This window comes from Lycium barbarum, chromosome 7 (genome assembly GCF_019175385.1).
Source record: "Lycium barbarum isolate Lr01 chromosome 7, ASM1917538v2, whole genome shotgun sequence".
Lineage (NCBI taxonomy): Eukaryota > Viridiplantae > Streptophyta > Magnoliopsida > Solanales > Solanaceae > Lycium > Lycium barbarum.
The window spans coordinates 122,395,224-122,418,673 of NC_083343.1; the positions used below are offsets into that span (position 1 = coordinate 122,395,224).

Consider the following 23,450-nt stretch of genomic DNA (forward strand, 5'->3'; position numbering starts at 1 on the left):
CTTTTTCAGTTTTTTTTTTTTAAAAACGGGTTTTAAAAATAATTTTTTTAAAAGAAAATCAGTTTTTTTATTTTTTTTATTCTTGAAAATTGACACATAAGTTGATTTTTTTTTTTTAAAAAAAAAAATGCACATGTGGCAAGGAGAGTGTATGTCACTCTCCCATATGAGAGTGGGCATCAGCGTTTAGGGGGTAAAAAATTACGGTTTTAAATAGTTTAGGGGGGTGATAGGACCAAACATTAGGTAAGGTGTGTCGTAGCAAAAACGCTATTAGGTGAGGGGGGTAATGATGCCTTATCCCAAAAAAGAGGTTTGTTAAGTTTAAGGGGAAAAGTGAGCCAGAAAGGTGAAATTTTAGTAAAATAGATGGATTAAAGGTATATTTAGAATTTTCATTTTTTTTTGCGCGGATTATCCTTCTTTTGGGGTGATCTTTAATTTTTGTCCCTCAAATTGATGGTCTTTAATTTTTGCCCTTAGCCTAATACCTCGAGGTTCTGGGTTCGAACCCCAACTCAGTAAACAAAAGAAGGAATTTCGCAAGGCAGGATTTTGTCTTCAAAACTCTGCCTTAAGACAGAATTGCCTGAAGCATGCAAAACTCTGCGTTGCGATTTTTTTTAAATTTTTGACTGAACGGGAGTTTGAATCCGAAACTAAGGAATTTTTAGCGAAGGACAAAAATTAAAGACCACCAATTTGGGGGCCAAAAATTAAAGACCCCCAGCAAAGGACAATCCTGCAAATTGCCCTAAAATATTTGAGATATTTTGCCTCCCTTTCCGTATTGAATATTAGTTTCTTATTCATTTTCCTAATAATAGCTTCACGTAAAGATGGAAAAAAGAAAAAACTGAGGAAAGTGAAAGCAATCTAGTTGCATTTTAAACTATATGTGCCTATCACTATCTTCTTTCATTTCCACCCGTTTGCATACACTCTCTTTTTCCTCTTTTGGTGGAACAAAAAGCATCATTTGATACTTAGGGGTAAAGTTGATTTCTTTAGTACTACAATACTATTATTTGGAATATGGAATATTTAACTTGTCATTTTGGGAATCAGCGTAACATCACAAACAATAAGGAATGTCAATGTGATAAAATTAAAGCTGAGGATGTCCTTGAAATTATCTTTAATTAATTTATATACTTTCTCTGTCTCAATTAACGTGATAAGTTCGGATTTAAGAGTTAAACTTCTTTATTTTGATTGTGAATTCGGATATACAATCTTTAAGTTTCTTGAAAAATAATTTACCTATTTAGAAACTACTTAAAAAGTGGTACAAGTCATAATAAATAATAATTTAAAAAAGACATACAAATAAATTACAATTAAAGATTTTTTTATTTGACTCTCAAAAAACTGAAAATATAAAATTATCACATAAATTGAGACAGAGAAATTATTTTTTATTAACTCACATAATCATAAAACAATATACTATAATCTCACACAGCGTGAAAAAGATAAAAAAATTGTTTTCGAAAGACCCTCCGGTCAAATCACATAAGCGTAATACTTGAATTTAATTTAATTTAATATAATGGCTCAATGCCAATAAACATTTTTACCATGAAATGTTTAAATTGGCGTTGGTGGGATAAACATCCATTTATTACTGAGTTACTAGAATTATTACATTACATACTAGAATTACAAACAGAGTTGCATAGAAAAAACCCTTTTGGTTTTCCCTTTGCCACTTTACAACATTCTTGATTTTCATCATTCAAAATTTTACAAAAAGGGAGCAAATATGTCTGCTGGAATTGCACGTGGTCGTCTTGCTGAGGAACGCAAATCATGGCGTAAGAATCACCCACATGTATGTGTTTTTTTTCTCTATTTTTTTTTTACTGCTCAGTACAATTTATTTACTTTTTTTTTTGGTTTATTGATGGATGCATAATAATGGGTTTTAAGGGTCTGTTTGATTTTTGAGGGGTCTGTTAATTTGATGGGTCTTTTTGTTTTTTTCTCTGCTTAGTACTATTTATGTGTCTTTTTTTGGTTTATTAATGGATGCACTGTAATGGGTTTGATTTTATGGGTTCTCAATTTTCTTAAGTATCTTTAAATCATGGCATGTATGTGTTTTTTTCTCTTTGTTTTTTTTTTTTTTTTTTTTTTTTTTTTTTTTACTGCTCAGTACTATTTATGAACTTTTTTTTGGTTTATTGATGTATGCACAGTAATGGGTTTTAAGGTCTGTTTGATTTGATGAGTCTTGTTAACTTTATGTGTTTTCTTTATTTTGCTGATAGGGATTTGTGGCTAGGCCAGAAACAGGTCCAGATGGGTCTGTTAATTTGATGGTGTGGCATTGTTCTATCCCTGGAAAACCAGCAGTGAGTAAAGTTTCTTGCTTTTTTCAATAACCCCATTTAAAGTTTTCTCCTTTTGTAATTTTTGTATTGATGGTTTAATTAACAGTGGCGGATCTAGTAAGGGCCACCCCTTCGGCGAAAAATTACACTATATATACTAGGTGAAAATTATCTTATATGTATATATAGTAGATGTTGAACCCCCTTGACTTCTTCGTTTGTCTACTTCTTTATATTTTGGAACCCCCTTATTTAAAATTTTGGCTCCGCCTTTGTGGTTTAGTAGTAGTAGTAAAAATGGGAAAGCTAGAATTTTGCTGATACTATTTCTGAAAATTGTTTCTTGAATATGCCCGTTCGTCGTCGATAAAAAGCTTGACACAAAGGGCTCATTGACTAGTGCTGGGGTTGGTGGAGGCGGAGAAAACTTAGTCACACCCGGTGTTTGTAGAAAACCACACAAAATTTGTCATGGTTAAGTGATAAAAGAGTGCAAAAGCACGTATATATTCAGTGGTTTGGTGCAAAACACTAGGTGTGGTGTAACTTGCAAGTTTTTTTGGGGAGAGCTATGTTTCTCAGTCTCTCCGAAAGTGTTGTTGCACCCGTGGTGAATCCTCCAAAAATGTACTTACTTTTGGAGGATCCTACATTATTGGAGAGGCTGAGCAACATAGGGGAAGAGTGTATCCTCTTTCATGATTGGAAAATTCCCATTCCTAGTCCACAAAAAAAATGCTCCTTGACTAGTGCTACTTGAAAAGTGCTCTTACAGCTAAATGTTTAGTTCATCTCTTTTGTTGGACAATGTTGTCCCCAGTAACTAGTTCACTTCAGTTTCTTGGATTTTATTAGCACTTTAGCTGACATTGTATTTGATGCAAAGAATGTTCTCCTGCACTTTTGTTCTTTTGTAATTCAGGAACTTTGCATCTTCTTGATGCCTATCTATGAAACACATTACTTCAGAAGAAAAAAATGTAGTGCTGGTGTAGGGGGAGGGGAAGAAGACTTAGTCACACCCGATGTTTGTACAAAACCACATAAATTTGTCATTTTTAAGTGATAAGCTGAAAGTTAATACATATTAATTAATACTGACAATTGATAAATGAGTGTCCACTTGTGTGAGCTCGCTTTCATTGCCTGTCCCAAGCCTAGATAAAGGAGGAGGGTTGCGGTAGGGTAAAACTTGCCAATTCATGATGAATTCCCCTAGTTGATAAAAGAGTGTAAAAGCATGTATATATTCAGTGGTTTGGTGCAAATTCCTCCTCAGTGATTTTGGCTAGAATTTGTCTACTTGTTTTAGCAGCTTATTGTTGATCACTGTTCCTTGCTTTGGTGTTGAATTTCAGTGGTTTTGCGCTATAATTAACCTTATTATGTAGGTTCATGTGGAGGTTTATCGATTCTATATTTTGTGAAATGTGAAGTAAAGATCGTGCTTTTGATATTCTCGCAGCAGCTGTGGAAAGTGTTCAATTATATTGGTTGTAACTTGCTGAGTTTTCTTATTGTTGCTGGGGTATTCGTACTTCCTTAGTTTGTCTTTGAATTTAGTTCACTGAATAGACCATTAAAGCAAAGAATTAGTTAAAAATGAAGAGAATTTAGTAACAGGAGTAGGAAGAAGATTTAACGAGATCTTAGCTATGTTTGATTGGATGAGAATAGTTGTAGCTTGCACATTTTGTTTCATGATTCTGGGTTAAGCTTAATTTTGTGCATGTCACACCCCAATCCTGATAGGGCATGACGGGCACCCGACTCTCATCAGAGTCGAGCGAACCCTCGGACGTTCGCTCTATCAAAACCTGTCATTTCAAAAAACTTTTAAGAACATAAACCTTTTCCAAAAAGAAATCATCTAAAATACATACTCTTTTAATGTACACAAATGACTCAACTAACATCACTCTGTCGACATCTCGACAAACATACCACAGGACACTGTCTGCAAAGTCTCTAACATATACAAAATACTATAACATAAGTACTTTGACTCGGCAACACTCCGAACTGAGATGGAGCTCACCAATCCAGCTGATAGCCTGGGAACACCCTATAGCCAATTGTCTTTTACTCATCTGTATACATCCGCGTGGCATGAAACGCAGCGCCCCCAGGCAAAGGGACGTCAGTACGAACAATGTATCGAGTATGTAAGGCAGAACTGAAACAATATATCTCGACTCGGACGATAAAAGAGTAACAGACTCAACTTGTACCTGTAACCAACTCTGATAAGCATGTACGTGCATATGAACTTTTGATGCAGCATGAGTATGTATATATATATATAATGCATGCCTTTACCCTGCTCGCAGCCGCTTCGGGCAGCCGCTTCCGGCTTAATAATGATCGTATGCCAGCTGATCAGGTGGTTTGCGTATATAACGCCTTAGCCCTTTTCCCTGCCCCATGAAATGATGTCGTGCATGTATGTAAATATGCAAATGCATGAAAATCTTTGAAAACCATCAAATGACTCCCTTCGGAGCAACTTTTATTTCAAAACGGGAACTTCTTCCCCTTTCTTAAAAATGGGAACTTCTTCCCCTTTTTCTCAAAAATGGGAACTTCTTCCCCTTTTCATTTGTCTCCTTCGAGACTCAAAAATCAAATGTAAAGTGCATAGGAAAGAGAACCTTATGAATGTCCCCTTCGGGAATTAGACAACATTATGAAATTGCACAACTTATGGATGCCCCTTCAGGACTCAAGAGGTCAAAGATACGAATACCCTTATACTGTCTAGGAATAGAGTCTTTGGAGTTTGTTTATTTGCTGGGTTCGTTTAGATAATAATGATCTTCATCACTACCATAATCATCACCACTATCATGTATCACTTTGAATGATCCATAACATAAACTGAGGTCATATGTTATATAGCACGCTCAGGCATAAGCTGAGGCCATAGCACACTCAGACATAAGCTGAGGCCATATATTATATAGCACACTCAGTCACGTCATGAAATCATCTAGAAACTTAGGCTTGAAAATCTCTAGGATTGGAGTCATCGTAAGATTTTTCAGAAACTATAGACTTCTAGCATTGCTAGGAGTAAAATATTATGAATGTCATGTATGGGATCAAAACATAGGAATCATGCCTTGGAAAGAAAGGGACGAGCCTTAACATACCTGATTGATCTCTTACGAATTAACGCTTATCCTCCCGAACTTGAAAATCTACATTCAAGAGAAATTATACTACCGTTAGACTTATCGTCATATACCTATCTCGAGTCCTTAAACCAAACTTCTTTAGAATCTGTCAAAATTTGGGCAGCATCTCCCTGTTTATATGCCTAGCCCAAAATTACAATTCAGCAACCAATCAACAACAACAATACCAACATCAACAACACTATTATTCATACCAATATATTCCATAAACATCCCACACGATGTTTTTCAACATACAACAACAATATACACTTCCTTTCATCCCAATCAAGGAGTATGATCTCGTCAACACACCAACAACCATCTCTATACATATTAATCAGCCCAGCCACACGGCCACAACATGTTCAAAACAGCCCATAAACACAACAACTACAACACAACACTTTATGACCTTTCCTCCATAACTATTTTCACCTTTTTAGGCTTGCTAAACCTTCAAATAGACTCAACATAAGAGATAGGATGAAAAACATACCTTATACTTGAAGCAGCCACATCAACTTCCTCCAACACCAAACTTAAGTAGAAGCAAGAACAATCACCTTTCACGGACTAGTTTGGTGTAATCTTGTTAAATTCTTGATTTATCGGACTATAATGTTTGGGGGAGGTGTGGAGAAATTTCTAGGACTCTTTAGAATGTTATTTGCTGAAAAAAACGGGGTTGATGGGGTATTTATACCCCTCTTAGGTCGGTTTCACCGACTTCCTCAAGTGGGGCCCGCGGAGCCTTTTGGCCTATGTTGCTCGGACTCGGGTGCGGGTGTCGGATACGGGTATGGATCTAGAGGTCGGACTCGGCATGATCTAAATTTTAAGATTCGTGGGTACGGATCCAGATACGGATACGGGTGCGGGGATTCGGCAAAAATAATTCAAAATTCTAATAATATAGCTACAAGAATATGCCTAGATTATGAGAGCTTTTTGTGGAAGCACCTACATGTAGTTTGTACCAGACATGTGATTCAATCTTCCATTCTACTAGGTGCTAGACTGCGTGCTCCGAGAAACTAGTTAAATTTTCTACATAATATTGAAGGTATGCCATCTCATGTCTTCAAATCTCTACTTTTTGTTATCTTGAGAAATCATAATCTCAAAATTTTTCTTTAATTTGGTCATGAATTTCGGTCAAAGTATCTGATCTCTATTGACCGGATCCGACACGAATTCCGTACCCAAACCCGTGTCGTGTCGTGTCGGACACGGGTACGGCGGCAAAAGTGAAGGGTCCGAGCAACATAGCTTTTGGCAGCTTAGGGTCTTGATCTTAAAATGGCCATAACTTTTGATCCTGATGTTGTGTGAGGGCCCACGACCTACGGTTGGAAAGCTCTTTCAATTATCTACAAATTTCATTCTTGGTGTTTTTTCAAATTCCAATCTTATAATAGCGTTTTGGCCCCTCCAAGTCAGGTCATCCGAAAACGTATCTTTAAATCATCCTTTTGGAGGGCTTATGCCCATATTTGGCTTAAGGGTCCTTCTTAAGATTTGCTCAACTTTCCATGTACTACTCGTATCACTTTTCATATGTCCTTTACAAAATCCCGACATGTGGGCCCCACCTTAACTTATGGTTACGAGGGCCATCATCAAATAACGTGTTAACTGATTTGCTCCATACGATCCCCAAATGTCATATATATATATTCTTATACTCGGATGATATAATCTTCATCCCTAATCCTTGTATAACTTTGCTCTCCCTTGAGCTCATACTAAGCCGTCTACAGTCTTGGTAACGCGAAATTTTTCGGGGTGTAACAGTGCATACTTGGAAAGTATTCTCTCTGGACAGAAAATATGAAACTCCAGAAGAGAGCTAGTTCGGATTCATGCCAGGGAGATCGACTACAAAAGTTATTCATCTTGTTAGGAGATTGGTTGAGCAGTATAGGGATAAAAAGAGAGACTTACACCTGCATCCCGTTCCGGAAACTATGCAGCAAAGGGAGCTTCACTATCAAGTCACTATATTGGGAGAAAAACAAGGTTGTGAACCCACCACTAATTTGGCCTTGGAAATTTGTCTGGAAAGTCAAAATGTGACTTTCCATATAAGGTTTCTGCTTTTGTTTGATTAGTTTTGAAGAGGGCATGTCTTACACAAGAGGCCTTGCAAAGAAGAGATCTACGTATATGCTCATGATGTCTATTTTGTGGGGAAAATGCAGAAACAAATGAGCATTTATTTCTTCTTTTGTATACTTGGGGTGAATTGGGTATTACCAAGATCAACTTTAGAACTCTTGTGCAATTGGAAGATGAAATGCACAAGAAGACTAGTGGCAAGCCATTCCAGCTTGTATTTGGTGGACAATATGGAAGGAGAGCATTCCCATGGGAGGCAGACTCACTCTAATCAGTAGTGTCCTGGATAGCATTCCCACTTACTACATGTCACTATACCCAATGCCAACAAAAGTGCTGGAACAGTTGGATAGAATAAGAAGGAATTTCCTCTGGGAAGGTAATAGCAGTGAGCACAAGTTCCATCTAGTAAAGTGGGAAAAGATTATTATGCCAAAGCATCAAGGTGGTTTGGGAATCAAAGATCTGGCAGCCCAAAACAAGTGTCTTTTGATGAAGTGGCTCTGGAGATACACACAAGAGGATCAACCTCTATGGAAGAGGGTGGTTAATGCTAAGCATGGTTCTCAAGGCAGCTGGTGCACCAAACTAACCAGTGCACCACATGGGGTAGGAGTTTGGAAGCATATATGCAGGCTATGGGGAGAGTTCTCAGAAAATCATCACTTTTTGGCAGGCAATGGTCAGCGAATCAGGTTCTGGAAGGACAAATGGCTGGGAAACTCAACCTTAAGACATGACTATCCTGCTATTTTTCAGATTGCTTGTCATCCTGACTCTACCATCACTCAAAACAAGATTGGGCACATCTGGAACATCACACTGAGGAGGAATCTTCAAGACTGGGAGGTTGAAGATCTAGTCAGGCTTCTAGCCACATTGAACGACATCCTACTAAATGAGCATATCACAGACAAGTTCAAATGGGGAGGTGCAAGTGATGGCAGATACACTGTGAGGAAAGGATATAAAATGATTATGGAACAAAATGGAATTACTGATTTCTGGCCCTGGAAACTAATCTGGAAAACCAAACTGCCCCCCGAGGTCATCTGTTTTAGCTGGACTGCTCTTTATGAGGCATGCTTGACCCTGGACAACCTTATGAAAAGGGGAATTCATATGGCTAATAGATGTTACATGTGTCACAATAAGGCAGAAACCAACAACCATCTGTTTCTGCATTGTAGATTTACATTATATTTTTGGAACATGTTCTGTTCACTTTTTGGAATCAGTTGGGTTATGCCTCGCACCATCAAGAATGCTATCGAGTGCTGGAGCAGCTGGAGGGTTGATAACACCATCAAGAACATTTGGAGAATGATACCTGCTGCAATTTTTTGGAGCATATGGAAGGAGAGGAATAGAAGATGCTTTGATGGATTATCAACCCTAACACCAACCTTGAAAGCAAACTGTCTTTTGTATTTATTTAGTTGGGCAAATGTCTCCCCTGTAGATTCACATGAAAACTTTTTGGACTTTGTTAGCTCACTGTATTTAAGATAGTTGTTTTGACTGTAGGAAGCTAACAAGGTGATTTTTGCTTTTTGAAGCTACTAGGTAGCTCTAACTTTACCTGTAATTTGCATCTTCTTGATGCCTGATGCTAATGATAACAATTACTTCATCAAAAAAAAATATGGAAGGAGAGAAACTCAAGACAATTTGAAGACAAAGAAAATTCTATTCAGATAGTTAAAACAAAATGTCTTAGTCTCTTGTATTTTTGGTGTAAACAAGATATAGTGGGGGAGATAGGAGATTTGGTAAGTTTTCTAGGCAATATGTAAATTGTAATTTGACTTTTACCCCCAGGCCACTGCTTGTGGTTTTACTTGTAAAGTACCTTGAGCAGCAGTTGATATGCTGATACTTTTGGATGAAATACAAATGTTACCTTATTCAAAAAACAAAAAAGACTTACACCTGGTGTTCATTGACCTGGAGAAGACATATGATAAAGCCCCTCGGGAGGTCTTTTGGAGATGCTTGGAGTCAAGAGGTGTGCACGTGGCCTACATCAAGGCGATTAAGGACATGTACGAGAGTGCCAAAACCCGGGTTAGGACAGTGAGAGGTGATTCAGAACACTTTCCGGTCGTGATGGGGTTGCACCAGGACCAACCGTTAGCCCGTTTCTATTTGCCTTAGTGATGGACGAATTAACACGACATATTCAAGAGGAGGTGCCGTGGTGTATGTTATTTGCAGACGACATAGTTTTGATTGACAAGACGTGTAGTGGAGTTAACGATAGGCTCTAAGTTTGGAGAACGACCTTAGAATCTAAAGGTTTCAGGTTAAGCAGGACTAAGACGGAATACATGGAGTGCAAGTTTAGCGACGTGACGCAGGAGACAGATGTGGAAGTGAAGATCGAGGCACAAGCTATCCCCAAAAGAGGAAGCTTCAAGTATCTTGGGTTCGCAATACAAGGGGATGGGGAGATTGACGATGATGTCGCACACCGTATTGAATCAGGGTGGATGAAATAGATGCTCGACTCTGGGGTGCTTTGCGATAAGAAGGTGTCGCCTAGGCTGAAAAGTAGGTTCTACAGAGTGGTGGTCAGACCAGAATTATTGTATGGGGCAGAATGCTGGCCAGTGAAGAATGCTCACATTCAAAAGATGAAAGTAGTGGAGATAAGGATGCTGAGAAGGATATATTGTCATACTAGGAGAGTATGATTAGAAATGAAGTTATACGGGATAAGGTCGGAGTGGCCTCCGTGGGGGATAAGATGAGGGAAGCAAGATTAAGATGGTTCAGGCATGTGAAGAGTAGGAGTGAGGATGCACCATTTAGGAGGTGTGAGAGATTGGCGGTCGCAGAAGTTAGGAGAGGTAGAGGTAAGCTGAAGAAGAACTGAGGGAGGTGATTAGACAGGACATGGCACAACTTCAGTCGACTGAGGACATGACCTTAGATAGGAAGATTTGGAGATCGAAGATTAGGATAGAAGGTTATTTAGATAGTTGAGTTTTGTCGCGTTGTGTGTGAGAGAGGTGGGGGCTAGCTTTTCCATCTCCTCTCCTCCTTTTCTTAGTATCTAGGTATCGCATAGAGTATTATCCTTATGTGTGTATTACTATGTGTTGCTCCAATTATTTTCTATCTTGATATTTTGCTGTCCTATTTTTGTTGCAATCCTGCATTGACTATGTTTTTTTTTTACCCGAGGGTCTATCGGAAATAGCCTCTCTATCCCACAAAGGTTGAGGTAAGGTTTGCGTACATCCTACCCTCCCCAGACCCCACTTTGTGGGATTACACTGGGTTGTTGTTGTTGTTGTATCTTATGAAAAAGAAAAGGTCTCAGATTGATATGTAAGTGCATATACTGATTTATAGGGCTCTGCTTTGTAGCTAGAATATCCTCATGTCTGCTCTGCCTGTATTGCCCTTACATTTGTTATTTCAATCTGAAAATTTCCCGATAAAAAACGGTTTCAGCTTGATCATTGCAACCACTAGGAGCAAGTTCCAAGTCATTTCTTGGTTCCTAATCCACAATTCAGGAATCTTTTCTTCTATGTCCTCTGGTTGAAGATGCTCCATGGAGAAAAAGGGGAGCAAATAATGTGTTGGGCAGGAAAGAACCTTATAGAAGAGGGGCTTGAGTTATTAAGTACAACAACAACAGCATACCCAGTGTAGTCCCACAAGTGGGGTCTGGGGAGGATGGGATGTACGCAGACCTTACCCCTACCTTTGTGGGGTAGATAGTCTGTTTCGGATAGACCCTCGGCTCAAAAGAAAAGAATTTGAAGCATGATATAAAGAGAAATACGACAACAAAATATCAAGATACTTGAGTTATAAAGTGTCATGTGTAAATTATGAACCTCAATGGACTTTTCGGGAGTTAATGAATGAATGAGAAACAGATTGTTTGAAATGAAGAAAATAATATTGAGTTCAATGGGTACATTTACAAGGCAACAAGCAGGTATCTGAGTCTCTCTCTGATACAAAAATCTGTAAGAAAGACCATTGAAGGCGTTCATAAAATTTTCTTACTGAATTATTCACAGAGGTTATAGTCAGTGATTTTATGGCTGACATTGCGAGCCAGACCTGAAATCAGTTTGTGTTGCATTTGAGAGTCGCTCAAATCCTTAGAGTAGCATTTCCATTTTGGAACTGAGAGAGCAGTAGAGAAATTTTCACAATTTTCTAAGCCTTATAGCCTTGTAAGATAAGTCTCTGCATTTTCCCCAGAATTTAATATGAAACCCTGGATTTAATAGGGGGGGTAAGAAGAATATGATCATTTTAAGGATGCAAAAGTCCATTTTCCCAAAGTACCAATAAGGATTGAACTTTAATAGCTTTGTAATGTATTTATTGCATATAAATGAAAGGATGTTTTGTTGAAATGCTTTTAGTTTCATTGATGTAACTTGCTATAAACAATATTTCCACATTTCATGTGCAAAATGCTCCCCCTCTCTGACTCACTTTTGAGTAACGATGCTCTAATTTTCTCCAACTTTCAAGGTTTTTAAACTTTAGTTCAGGTTTTACCGTGAAACACATTTTGCAAGTCTTTACGGTTTTGAAACCCCGCTTTCCTCTTTCCCCAGTTCTTTCTTCTAATATTTGTCTGCAGTAGCGATATGATATTTTAACTGGTACAGACTGACTGGGAAAGTGGCTTCTATCCAATAACAATGCACTTCAGCGAAGACTATCCTAGCAAACCTCCCAAGTGCAAGTTCCCTCAAGGTTTCTTTCATCCTAATGTCTATCCATCAGGAACAGTATGTCTGTCTATCCTCAATGAGGACAGTGTAAGTTCTTGTCATTGTTGTTTTGTTACTTCTACAGTCTTGTTGATTGGTATTACGGCTTCCAGTTGACTCTAATGATTCTTGTGTTGGCTATAACCTTGCTTAGGGGTGGAGGCCTGCTATTACAGTTAAGCAAATTTTGGTGGGTATCCAAGATTTGCTTGACCAGCCAAACCCTAATGATCCAGCACAAACGGATGGCTATCAGCTATATATGCAGGTGATCTACTTAAGCTTGATATTTACTTCATTGAGCTTTTTCGTTTAAGTTTTTATTGTTAAAAATTAAGTTGGCGTTTTGATTCTTTTTCTATTGAAACTGTTTACAATGATAGCTTTTGTATTCAAAATCATATGTTGATTCAATATGTATACATGGATGCGTAGATACTGTTGGATTGTAGGAAGGATTCCAAATGACAATTAATTGCTTCCAAATTTTGGTTAAATTATTAATGAGAAAAATTAACTGTCGGTTTCCATTCAGATAACATGGTGCATTTGAAATGCGATATTGGGGTAAACCATATTAATCCCTGTTTAGTTTGTCATTACAAATATGACCTTGCTTTTGCAGGATACTGCTGAGTACAAGAGACGAGTGAGACAGCAGGCCAAGCAGTATCCAGCTCTTGTCTGACATTAGTTTGTTGTGAACTATATAATTATGTGACATTTTTAGTCCTCATTGACATGGTGGCCTTGTGGCTTATTTGATGCTTTATCTTCTTTATTATTGAACAATGAATATAGTCAGTGTGCAACATGCATGCTATCTGTTATTTTGACAGTGTGGTTGCTCTATAGTTTTTTTTTTTGCTTCAACAGAGGCTTTGCTTTTCTATGCTTGAAACATAACATGCTATTTTGTTCTCTCTTTTATTCTGTCTTGTGATACATCATACAAGCACGGCCAACAACCTTGATGCTTATTGTAGGAAAAATAAGGAGAGCTCAATGTACTAAATTTTCAATTATTCTTCCAAGGTGCCAAAAACATGGCGCTTGAGCTGCTCTATTAATGCCGTTAGATGATTATAAGAAGAGCCTCCTTTTTCCACAGCCCTCTTAATCATTGCTTCAACGTCTTTTGCTCTACTTCTCATCTTTTCACTTTCCTTGGAGGTGTTCATCAACATATTCAAACTCGCCTCTATCTTCTCCTTCTTGATAATTGTATCAGTGATGTCAAAACTATTATGCCACACCTCTGCTCCAACCCCGACCCCACACCCAAGAACCTCCACCAGCTTCTCATTGTAGAACTGCTCTGCGAACAATGGCCATGTGAGCATAGGCACACCCGCTGTGAGAGATTCCAAAGTGGAGTTCCAGCCACAGTGAGTTATGAACGCTCCAGTCGCTGGATGGTTCAAGATCTTCAATTGTGGTGCCCATCCTCTGACTATCAAACCTTTGTTGTTTGTAAGCATGTTTTCCTTGAATTCAGTAGGCATCCAGCTTTCTTGCTCATTATCTTGGGCTTTGTCTCCCTTTCTTACCGCCCAAAGAAAGGATGAATTCGAGGCCTGTAGAGCCAAGGCTATTTCAGTGAGCTGAGCATCAGAAAACCTTCCAATACTTCCAAAACAAATGTACACAACAGAATTTGGTTCTTGAGAATCTAGCCAACTTAAGCAGTTGTGTCGCTCTTGAACTGGAGTATCTCTTGAATTGCTTGCCTCTTCCTTCTTTGAAAAATGAAACAAAGGACCAATGAGCCATGGTTTTTTACCTTTGATATTCTGGTAAAGCTCAGCATAACTAGGCTCTAGATCATATATAGTGTCATGAATCATGGCATAGCTCCGAGGTTCTGATTCTTTAATTTTCTTCATCAACTCCCAGTATGGTCCTTCAGGTTTGCTTTTCACATCATCTGGTAGTTGAGATCTTTTCATTTGAATCTTATCTGGTAAACCCGGTATCAAGAAACTTTCTGAATCTGAACTTACCTTCTGATGAGGTGTATACAGCTTCAAACAATGTTCAACACAGTGGAACATTACATTTTGTGGATAAAACATAAGTCTAGGTATCTTCAGTTGCTCGGCTACATCCACAGTCCATGGAAGGCACACGTCTGAAACAATGCAGTGAGGATGAAGCTCAACAATAAGATCTCCGATGGGTTTTTGAAGCAAAGCGATCCCCATAAATACACCCATAGCCATTTCTGGGGCAGTGATTGCACTGAAGTTTTCAATCCCTTCTGGTAAGCCTACTTCAGCTGATGGGAACTTGAGTTTGTGAACGAATATTTGGTGACCAGAACCATCCACAGAGGACTCGAAAAGGAGGGCGTTGTACAGGGTGGTGATAATACTAACTTTGACACCATGGCTAGCAAAAAGTCTGGCTGTATTAACTAAGGGAATCATGTGACTTGGTGTAAAGTATGGCACGAAAACTGCATGGAGTTCACAATTTTTTTGTGCCATCACTGCACTTGAAGAAGGGATGGAAAATGGCAGAAGTAGGGTGAGAAGCAACTGAAAATGTTAACCTGATATTAGATTCTGACGTATCACAGATAGCCTAACAAAGTAATATTTGTTTGTTAGATCATGTGATTTGGTGTTAGGTAGGTTTTTATTAAACACAAGGTATAACATGTTTCTTCACAGAAGTTGTTGCTCGGCCTAAAAGGAAGCTTATATTGGATATTTATTATATTCAATCAATACATTGGTAAGCGGTCCGGCAAAATGAGGCAGGGATCCAACATTGGTATTGTGAACTTATGCTACTAGATAGGATGGATTTGGATATCATAAGTGCTATGGATTGGTCAGCATCGTATCTCACACAGGCAGAATTAAGATTTTAAAGTTCACGAGTTTTAGATTTTAACCTTTTTAGGTTAGTGGGTTCTAAATTGATAATGTATCATGAAGCACAGTCCTCCTACGCAGACCTCGGACGGGACGCGAGAGGCAGACTATTTATTTAGTTTTTCTTGACCCATTCAATGAACTTTTAAGACAAATATTGAGTTTAAATTAAAGCTACTGGGTTCGGCCGAATTCGTATCTGATACTTTGATTTGCCCCTGATCACACTGTCGGTCCTAAATTTGAATGAAGGAGGAGGATTGTGGTAGATTGGCTGGCATTGTATAACTTGCCAATTCATGTTCAATCCTCATAATGCACTTAGCACAAGATGAGTTTTGAGTCTTTTTAGAAGAGTCAGTTTTAGGGATCATATCGAATCAGTTAAATTAATTTACAATATTTGATCCAAATTGCCCCGGAATGTGCAGTTTTCAAATTGAAGTGCTAAACTTCTGTGTATTTCTGACTAGAGCAAGGAAAATATAATAGAAATGATAATTATCATTTATCACCGGTTTATTAATTTATGTTGCTCAAGTTCTGCCAGTCGCAACACATCATAATTTCATAGACGACTAACCATTTCCATTCAGCAACTTCCTGAAATCTATATATAATGTAAAGCTAGGCATAAACAATCCTATGTGGCACCTCTCTATGGCCTCCATTGACATTTATCTTTTTTCTCCTTTTTTTGGCATTTTTCCTTCATTTTTGTACATGATGTATTAAGTAAATGGTTTAAAAAAAGTCTCACAAAATATATACAGAACTAAAGACCACGTAGCATGAAGCAAGTCATGTATTTAAGGCAACCCTTCTAAGTAGCCCACGTAGCAGATAGCATGGTCTTAATGATAGTAATTAAATCAGTTTTGCATTAAAACCCTACTATTAATCACTTCTCCTGAGACCCTTCTTATTCCTTCTGTTACGATGTCCCATTATTTTCCCCTTTAACCTCATCATTATTTCTATTTATAAGTTTCCTTAAATCTTTCTTTTTTCTATGCAGATTTCGATTTATCTTAATCTTCCCTTTTAAAAAAAAAAAAATCTTCAGTTATCCATTTTTTCCATTTAAATTAAATAACTTCTATTGCAATTAACACACTTAATACTCATTCAATTGTAATTATTCAAATGTACATTAATTTCCTATTCATGTTACGTTACTTATTATTTTGGTTACTATAAATACTAAATCACATCTTTTCCATTGCAACGACGTTCTCCCTTTGCATTGCATAATTTTCTTCTCTTATTCTTCATTGTTATCATTTCACTCCTTTTCATTTGGAACTCTTTTTACATAATATTCCTTTTTTTTTCCTCAGGGTGTTTTTGATACAATTTTGGAGCATAATTTTCATAGGCTAGGAAGTGGAAGAGCATGGCGTATGACCTTATTTGCGGGCAGTATTCATCGGATTCAAGCTTGATGAGTACATTATTATTAGCGATATATACAAATTCTTTTATTCTTTTCATTGGTTGCAAGTTTGTATGTGGTGTGTATTCAAATGTAATAAATTTACCTTTTTGGGGTATAAAATACCCTATTTGAATTTGAAGAAGCCGACCTCTATAATCCCTATTTTCAAATCATATATGCTTCTCCATGTGTGTATGAATATGTCTCTCGAGCTTTGTTTTTCTTGACTTTTTTATTAAATTTACACAGAAAGTGACGGTGTATTATATTGTAATGGTAGGACAAACTAATCAAGAGACAGTGATATTTGGAGTTTTCGATAAGATTAGTTGGAGAAGAATGGGGAATTGACTCGGCTACTGAAGGAAGTATTACAACTTCTAATATTTTGGAAGGGTATAAATATGAGAAAGAAAAGAAAAATATGCATTATCTATAATATATTTTGGTAAATATCAGAAATTTATTTTAAGACCAAAATTATATGTGCATGATTTAAGATCACGATTAGATTTGAATTCTTTAAGAATGAAATAGGCTATAATATTTGGACGAAATAAGAAATTAAATTTAGAATAGTAATTAGCGTCACGGAACTGTAACAATTTTAGAAGAATTCTTAGTGTCAAAGGAAGATTATAGAATTTTGACGTTTTTAACTCACTAACTTTATATGTTATTTTGTGTAATTATGTTATTTAAAATAAAATATACATTATTTGAAATATGATTAGAAAATCGTATCATTAAAAAAAATCTCACTAAGAATAACTCTTGAAAAATATTGAAGTTAGTTCGCTGATGCTATTTATTACTCCAATGTGACTATTATAAGCAAAAAAAGAGATGTGTGAGAAAGAAAAGAAAGAAAAAGAATTATAACATTACTAAAAATTGTAATTTTTGAATTAATTATTTTTAATATAACAAATAAACCATGAAAAGTATAAGGATCAGTCAATCAAGAGAGAAAGTATTTATTTATTTATTTCGAAATTTCCATAAATTAATAAAGGGAGGATGGGGAGTTGACTTGGTAATTTAAAAAAAGATAATTACAATTTCTAATTTTCTGAAGGAATGGAGGAGTATGACTAAAAAAACTAACGAATAAAATTTAAAAATATAAGAAATTGAAAAGAAAGAAAAAAATATGGGAACCGAAAAATAATATCAAAATGAATATAAGAAATGAGTAGGATCATATGAGAGAAAATTATCAAAATGGAAAACATGGGGGAAAAATAAGCAATTGGTAGATAACACAAGAAAACTGAAGAAGAAGAAGTAGAAGAAAAGGAAAAGGCAACTTTTTTAAAGTTATGTAAATATGATCAAATGAAGAACTATTCTTTGTCGCGATTTCTTTGTTAAATTCCTAAAATTGTGAAAACAAGGTTCGTAGTAACATTTACTATAGAAATGTTAAGAAAATAATTGACATGGGAGGATAAAAATTAAGTGTTCACAACTATTTCTTTTTAACTAGAAATGCGTAGAATTTTAAAGCAAAGAAGTAGATTAAAAATATTTTATTAGATAAAAAATGATTTTTGAAATAATGCTACTGCATAAGTAACGTTATTTTTAATATTCGAGATAGCGCAAAGCGCGGACAAATACACTAATTAACATTAAATTCATAAACTCCATCCTTAAAGTTTGCGTTTCATTAGAATGACTCGATAAGTCACATTTTGCTGCCTATTCAGAGAACATGATGCATTTGAATTGCAATACTGAAAGAACCACATCAATCCGTGTTTGCTTCCCATTACAATTTATGACATTGCTCTTGTCTGATATTAGTGCCTTTCGAACTATATAATGATGTGATACACCATAGTCCTTATTGACAGGGGCCGAGGCACCAACATGGGTTGTGGTGAAATGGTTGGGGTCCTCCACCCTTCACCGAAAGTTCTCGTGTTCGAGCCCTAAGAATGAAAAAAATTCTGCTGGGAGCGTTGCCCCCAAAATGGGCCCTGCAACTCGCGATCCGGATTTAGTCGGGTTCCAATGCAGCTACTGGACATCAGGTGGAAAACCAAAAAAAAAAAAAAAAAACGGAGGCTTAGGCACGTTAGCCGAAGCGATCGTCAAAAAACCTACCTTACATCGCGCTTCGAAAACAGCTTCAAGCTGCTTTTTTTTTCCACATTTTAAGTTGCGACCGATCATTTCATCGTAACCAAAGTGATAAAACCAAAATTCAACTAAAAGGCGGTTATGTTTGGAGCCCGTTTATAAGTTGTTTTCAGCTTTTTTGAGTGTTTGGCTGGCCAGCTTATTAGCCATTTTGTGCTTAAAATAAGCCCAAAAAATTAAGCCCATCCAAACAGGCTCTTGTATAACATAAACAGATTTAAAACCACACGTTTGAAAAGGGAAAAAATTGAAACCTCTTCTCATCCTTTTCTGTAATTTGCAACATATCTTATGTCGTTATCACTTTTTCAAATGTCGACATCGCTTATAAAATCTTGCGTACGCCACTGCTTAATGACATAGTGGCCCTTGGCCGTGCGACGTGCATACTCTCTGTTAAATTTCCAGCGTGGTTGGTCAATTAGTTCTGCTTTTACTTGCGATTCATTAGACAAAAGCTCTGTTTATCTGTGCTAACAATCTGTCAGTTGCATTGTGTGAAACCAAAATGCAAACTGCTGGTTGCTATTTGTTTATAGAAGCAGCAATGGCCAAAACATGATCAACTTCTACTCCGGTGACTGAGTTTACTTCATGTATTATCACATACATTGCTGTCTCAGAAATGGACAAAAAAAATTGCAACTATATAATATCCCCTATAATGCAACTAATTTTGTTAATGGCTATATTCAAGAGAAGGGAAAAGTACTGCTTACAGATTCACCTAATAATATTTTCTCAACACTAGATTTTGTTGTCAATAAAAGATGCTTGAAACATAACATGTTATTTCGTCTTCCCTTTTCTTCTGTCATGTAATGCACGCGAGTTCACCATCCGTGATGCATATTTTAGGAAAAATTAGTAGCTCAGGACATTAAATATTCCGATTACTCTTCTGATATGCCAAAAGCATGACACTTGAGCTCCTGTATTAATGCTATTAGATGATTATAAGACGAACCACCTTGTCCTACAGCCCTCTTAACCATTGCTTCAACATCTTTTGCTCTACTTCTGATCTTTTCGCTTTCCTTAGAGGAATTCATCAACATTTTCACACTTGCCTCTATCTTATCCTTCTTGACAATCGTATCCTTGATATCAAATGTAACGTGCCACACTTCTGCCCCAACCCCGATCCCACATCCAAGAACCTCCACCAGCTTCTCATTGTAGAACTGCTCCGCGAACAATGGCCATGTCAGCATTGGCACTCCGGCTGTTAGAGATTCCAAGGTGGAGTTCCAGCCACAGTGAGTCATGAACGCTCCGGTTGATGGATGGTTCAAGATCTTCAGCTGTGGCACCCAACCTCTGACTATCAAACCTTTGTTGTTGCTAAGCATTTTTTCTTCAAAGCCAGTAGGCATCCAACTTTCTTGCTCATTGTCTCCCTTTCTTACGACCCAAAGAAACGACGAATTCAATGCCTCAAGAGCCAAGGCAATTTCAGTAAGCTGAGCATCAGAAAACCTCCCCATACTTCCAAAACAAATATATACAACTGAGTTTGGTTGTTGAGAATCAAGCCAACTTAGGCAGCTATGTCGCTCTTGAACTGGAGTATCTCTTGTATTGCTTGCTTCTTCTCTCTTTGAAAAAAGAAACAAAGGACCAACCAACCATGGTTTTTTACCTTTGATTTTCTGGTAAAGCTCAGCATAACTAGGCTCTAGATCATAGAAAGTGTCATGAATCATAGCATAGCTCCGAGGTTCTGATTCTTTAACTCTCTTCAACAACTCCCAATATGGTCCTTCAGGGTTGGTTTTCAGATCATCAGGTAGTTGAGATCTTTTAATTTCAATCTTATCTGGTAAACATGGAATCAAAAAGCTTTCTGAATCCGAACTTACCTTCTCATGAGGTGTATAAACCTTCAAACAATGTTCAACACAATGGAACATAACATTGGTCGGATAAAACATAAGTCTAGGTATCTCCAGTCGCTCAGCTACATCCACAGTCCACGGAAAGAACAGGTCTGAAACAATGCAATGAGGACGAAGCTCAATGATAAGATCTTCCATGGGTTTTTGAAGCAAAGCAATTCCCATAAATACGCCTGTTGCCATTTCTTGAGTAGTAGTAGCACTGAAGTTTTCGATCCCTTCAGGTAATCCTACTTCAGCTGATGGGAATTTGAGTTTGTGGACAAATATTTTGTGGCCTAAATCAGTTGCATGATCGATGGAGGACTCGAAAAGCATGGCGTTGCAGGGGGTGGCAATAATACTAACTTTAACGCCATGGCTAGCAAAAAGTCTACCTGTATCAACTAAGGGGATCATATGACTTGGTGTCAAGTATGGAACAAAAACTACATGGAGTTCCCTGTTTTCTTGTGCCATGATTGATTAGTAATCAATTATTATAGTGCTTTGAACATGAAGGATTGGTATATGTTCATTTATATAGCTTATAGGGTTAAGAAAACATAGTTTTAGTCTTATTGGAGTCACCGCAAAGTCTGTCATTGCTCATTTGGACTAGAGAATATGTTGCAACAAGATGATTTTGGCCTGCTTTAACTATTAAGATAGAATCCAAACGCAATGCTCTCTCTCTAGGTTACTTAGTCTCTCCCAAATCCCAATTTATGTGGCATAGTTCCGATCTCGAGAGCCAAGTTTCTTAATTTTGACTGTGAATTAGGACATAGCATCTTTGAGTTTTTAAATAAAAAATGTACATGTTTGGAAACTATGTAAGAAGTACTGTAAATAAAATAATTAACAATTCAAAATATTTAAAAGACATGTAAAATAATTGTGGTAAAAAAGACGCTCGTTTGACTCTGGAAATCCGAAAGGTACCGTATAAACTGAGGTACAACCAACCGAAGTACTCTATTGCTTGCATGCAGCAAAATCAACATGCCTCCGAATTTTTGTTGTTCCGATCCTTTAAAAATATTGTCGATGGATGTTTGTTGAATTCTCTAAAAATTAGTAGTATTTATTTTTTGAAGGAACCAACATGAGTGCAACGACATTTTTGAAGAATTCAAGTAATATAGCTTAGAATAGAATCTAATCCATTGGTTTGGATGGGGTTCAACCAAATGCATAAGCCATATTTGTTTGAATTAATAACCAGTGGCTTATTACTTTCACTTTTGAATGCTGAATTAACCGTTAGCAAGAAGACCTGTGATTTTAGTAGAGCTACCGGACCATTGAGAGTTGTGAATAACCTTCTTTTTCAAAAAAAAAAAAAAAAAATACTGTATATTAGTAGTAAGTAGTAACCATTAGACTGCAACTTCAATCTCAATAATATGAATAAGGAATCAACTTAACTCAACATATGCTAATATAGTCTAATTTTTTAATTTGTTATTCACTTTTTCGTTATGGTAAAAAATAAAGTACTGTTTGTGATGAGATGCCTCGAAACAAGAAGAGAAAAGGACATAAATGGGTAGGTTCAAAATAATCCTTTAACTCGTGCATTTAACAGTTTTGGTTCTTTAGGTTTGTCCCAAGTTAATAAAAATGGTCCCTTAACTATGAAGGTTGTTAAATATAGTCCCTTAAGTATGCACTTAACAATTTTGGTCCTTTAAGTTCGCCAAAAAATTAATACTTTTAGTCTCCGGCATAATATTCATCGAACTCTGTTTGTTAAATTTGACGAGAACTATAAAAATAGTAAAAAATTAGCGAGAACTCACATTTAGAGGTACATACTACTAAAAATTGAGCCAAATACCTCGGAACAAAACCGACGAATGTCCGTCAGTTATAATGTCAAACTGAGGAAAAAACAACAGACTTGATAATGTCAAAAATAGTGCCTCTAAACACAAAACTGACAAACTTTGTCAGTTAAAATCGAGGTAGTCCATCGCTAGGTAAAATACACCAAACTTTAGAAATAAATTAGAAATATCATAAACTAAAAAAATTGTCACTACTAAAAACTAGCGTAAATGGACTGAAACCGATGAATGAAATCGAGGGACACTATCCAAAAGTCAATGATCTTTTTTTAAAAAAAATTATTTATTTAACAAAAACCCACGAATGTCCCTCGATTATTTTCTGGCAAAAATGCGCAGAAACTATTTTTTTAAAAAAACAATCACTACAATGGAAGTATTAATTTTTATACCGGATTTTTAATAAAAATCGAGCCTAGTGTATTTTACCTAGCCGATGAACTTCCTCTGTTTTAACTGCCATAGTCCATCGGTTTTTGTGTTCAAAGGCACTATTTTTGACATTATCAAGTATGTTGGTTTTTCCTCAATTTTGCACTATAACCGACGGACATTCGACATTTTGTCCCAAGGTATATTTTGCCCTATTTTTAGTAGTGTGTAACTCTAAATGTGAGTTCTCGCTAATTTTTTACTTTTGTTTAATAGTTCTTGTCACATCTAACAAACACAGTTCGATGAATATTTTGCCAGAGACTAAAACTGTTAAGTGCATAATTAAGGGACTATTTTAAACCTACTCTCATAATTAAGGGATCATTTATGTCCTTTTCTCAAACAAGAATGCTAAAATTCTGATTTTGCAACAATTTTCTCTGACTTGATGTCTAGATACATTTTAGAGGAATAAAAATAGCACAATTTT

At 36.7% G+C, this 23,450-nt stretch overlaps 3 protein-coding genes across 3 annotated transcripts; 1 reads left to right on the top strand and 2 right to left on the bottom strand.

The window, feature by feature from the left end:
- The first annotated feature begins 1,591 nt into the window (after nucleotides 1-1,591).
- On the top strand, nucleotides 1,592-13,260 carry LOC132604084 (SUMO-conjugating enzyme SCE1-like). Its single transcript, XM_060317414.1, has 5 exons — nucleotides 1,592-1,834; nucleotides 2,274-2,357; nucleotides 12,283-12,435; nucleotides 12,542-12,655; nucleotides 13,013-13,260. Exons 1-5 carry the CDS (start codon nucleotides 1,766-1,768, stop codon nucleotides 13,073-13,075), a joined length of 483 nt encoding a protein of 160 aa, XP_060173397.1. The 5' UTR covers nucleotides 1,592-1,765; the 3' UTR covers nucleotides 13,076-13,260.
- A 127-nt stretch (nucleotides 13,261-13,387) lies between these two features.
- On the bottom strand, nucleotides 13,388-14,876 carry LOC132604083 (nuatigenin 3-beta-glucosyltransferase-like). The gene has a single exon (XM_060317413.1). It carries the CDS (start codon nucleotides 14,874-14,876, stop codon nucleotides 13,410-13,412), a length of 1,467 nt encoding a protein of 488 aa, XP_060173396.1. The 3' UTR covers nucleotides 13,388-13,409.
- A 4,872-nt stretch (nucleotides 14,877-19,748) lies between these two features.
- Nucleotides 19,749-21,212, bottom strand: LOC132602546 (nuatigenin 3-beta-glucosyltransferase-like). Its single transcript, XM_060315372.1, has one exon. The coding sequence runs from the start codon at nucleotides 21,210-21,212 to the stop codon at nucleotides 19,749-19,751; it is 1,464 nt and encodes a 487-aa protein (XP_060171355.1).
- Between the last annotated feature and the right edge of the window lie 2,238 nt (nucleotides 21,213-23,450).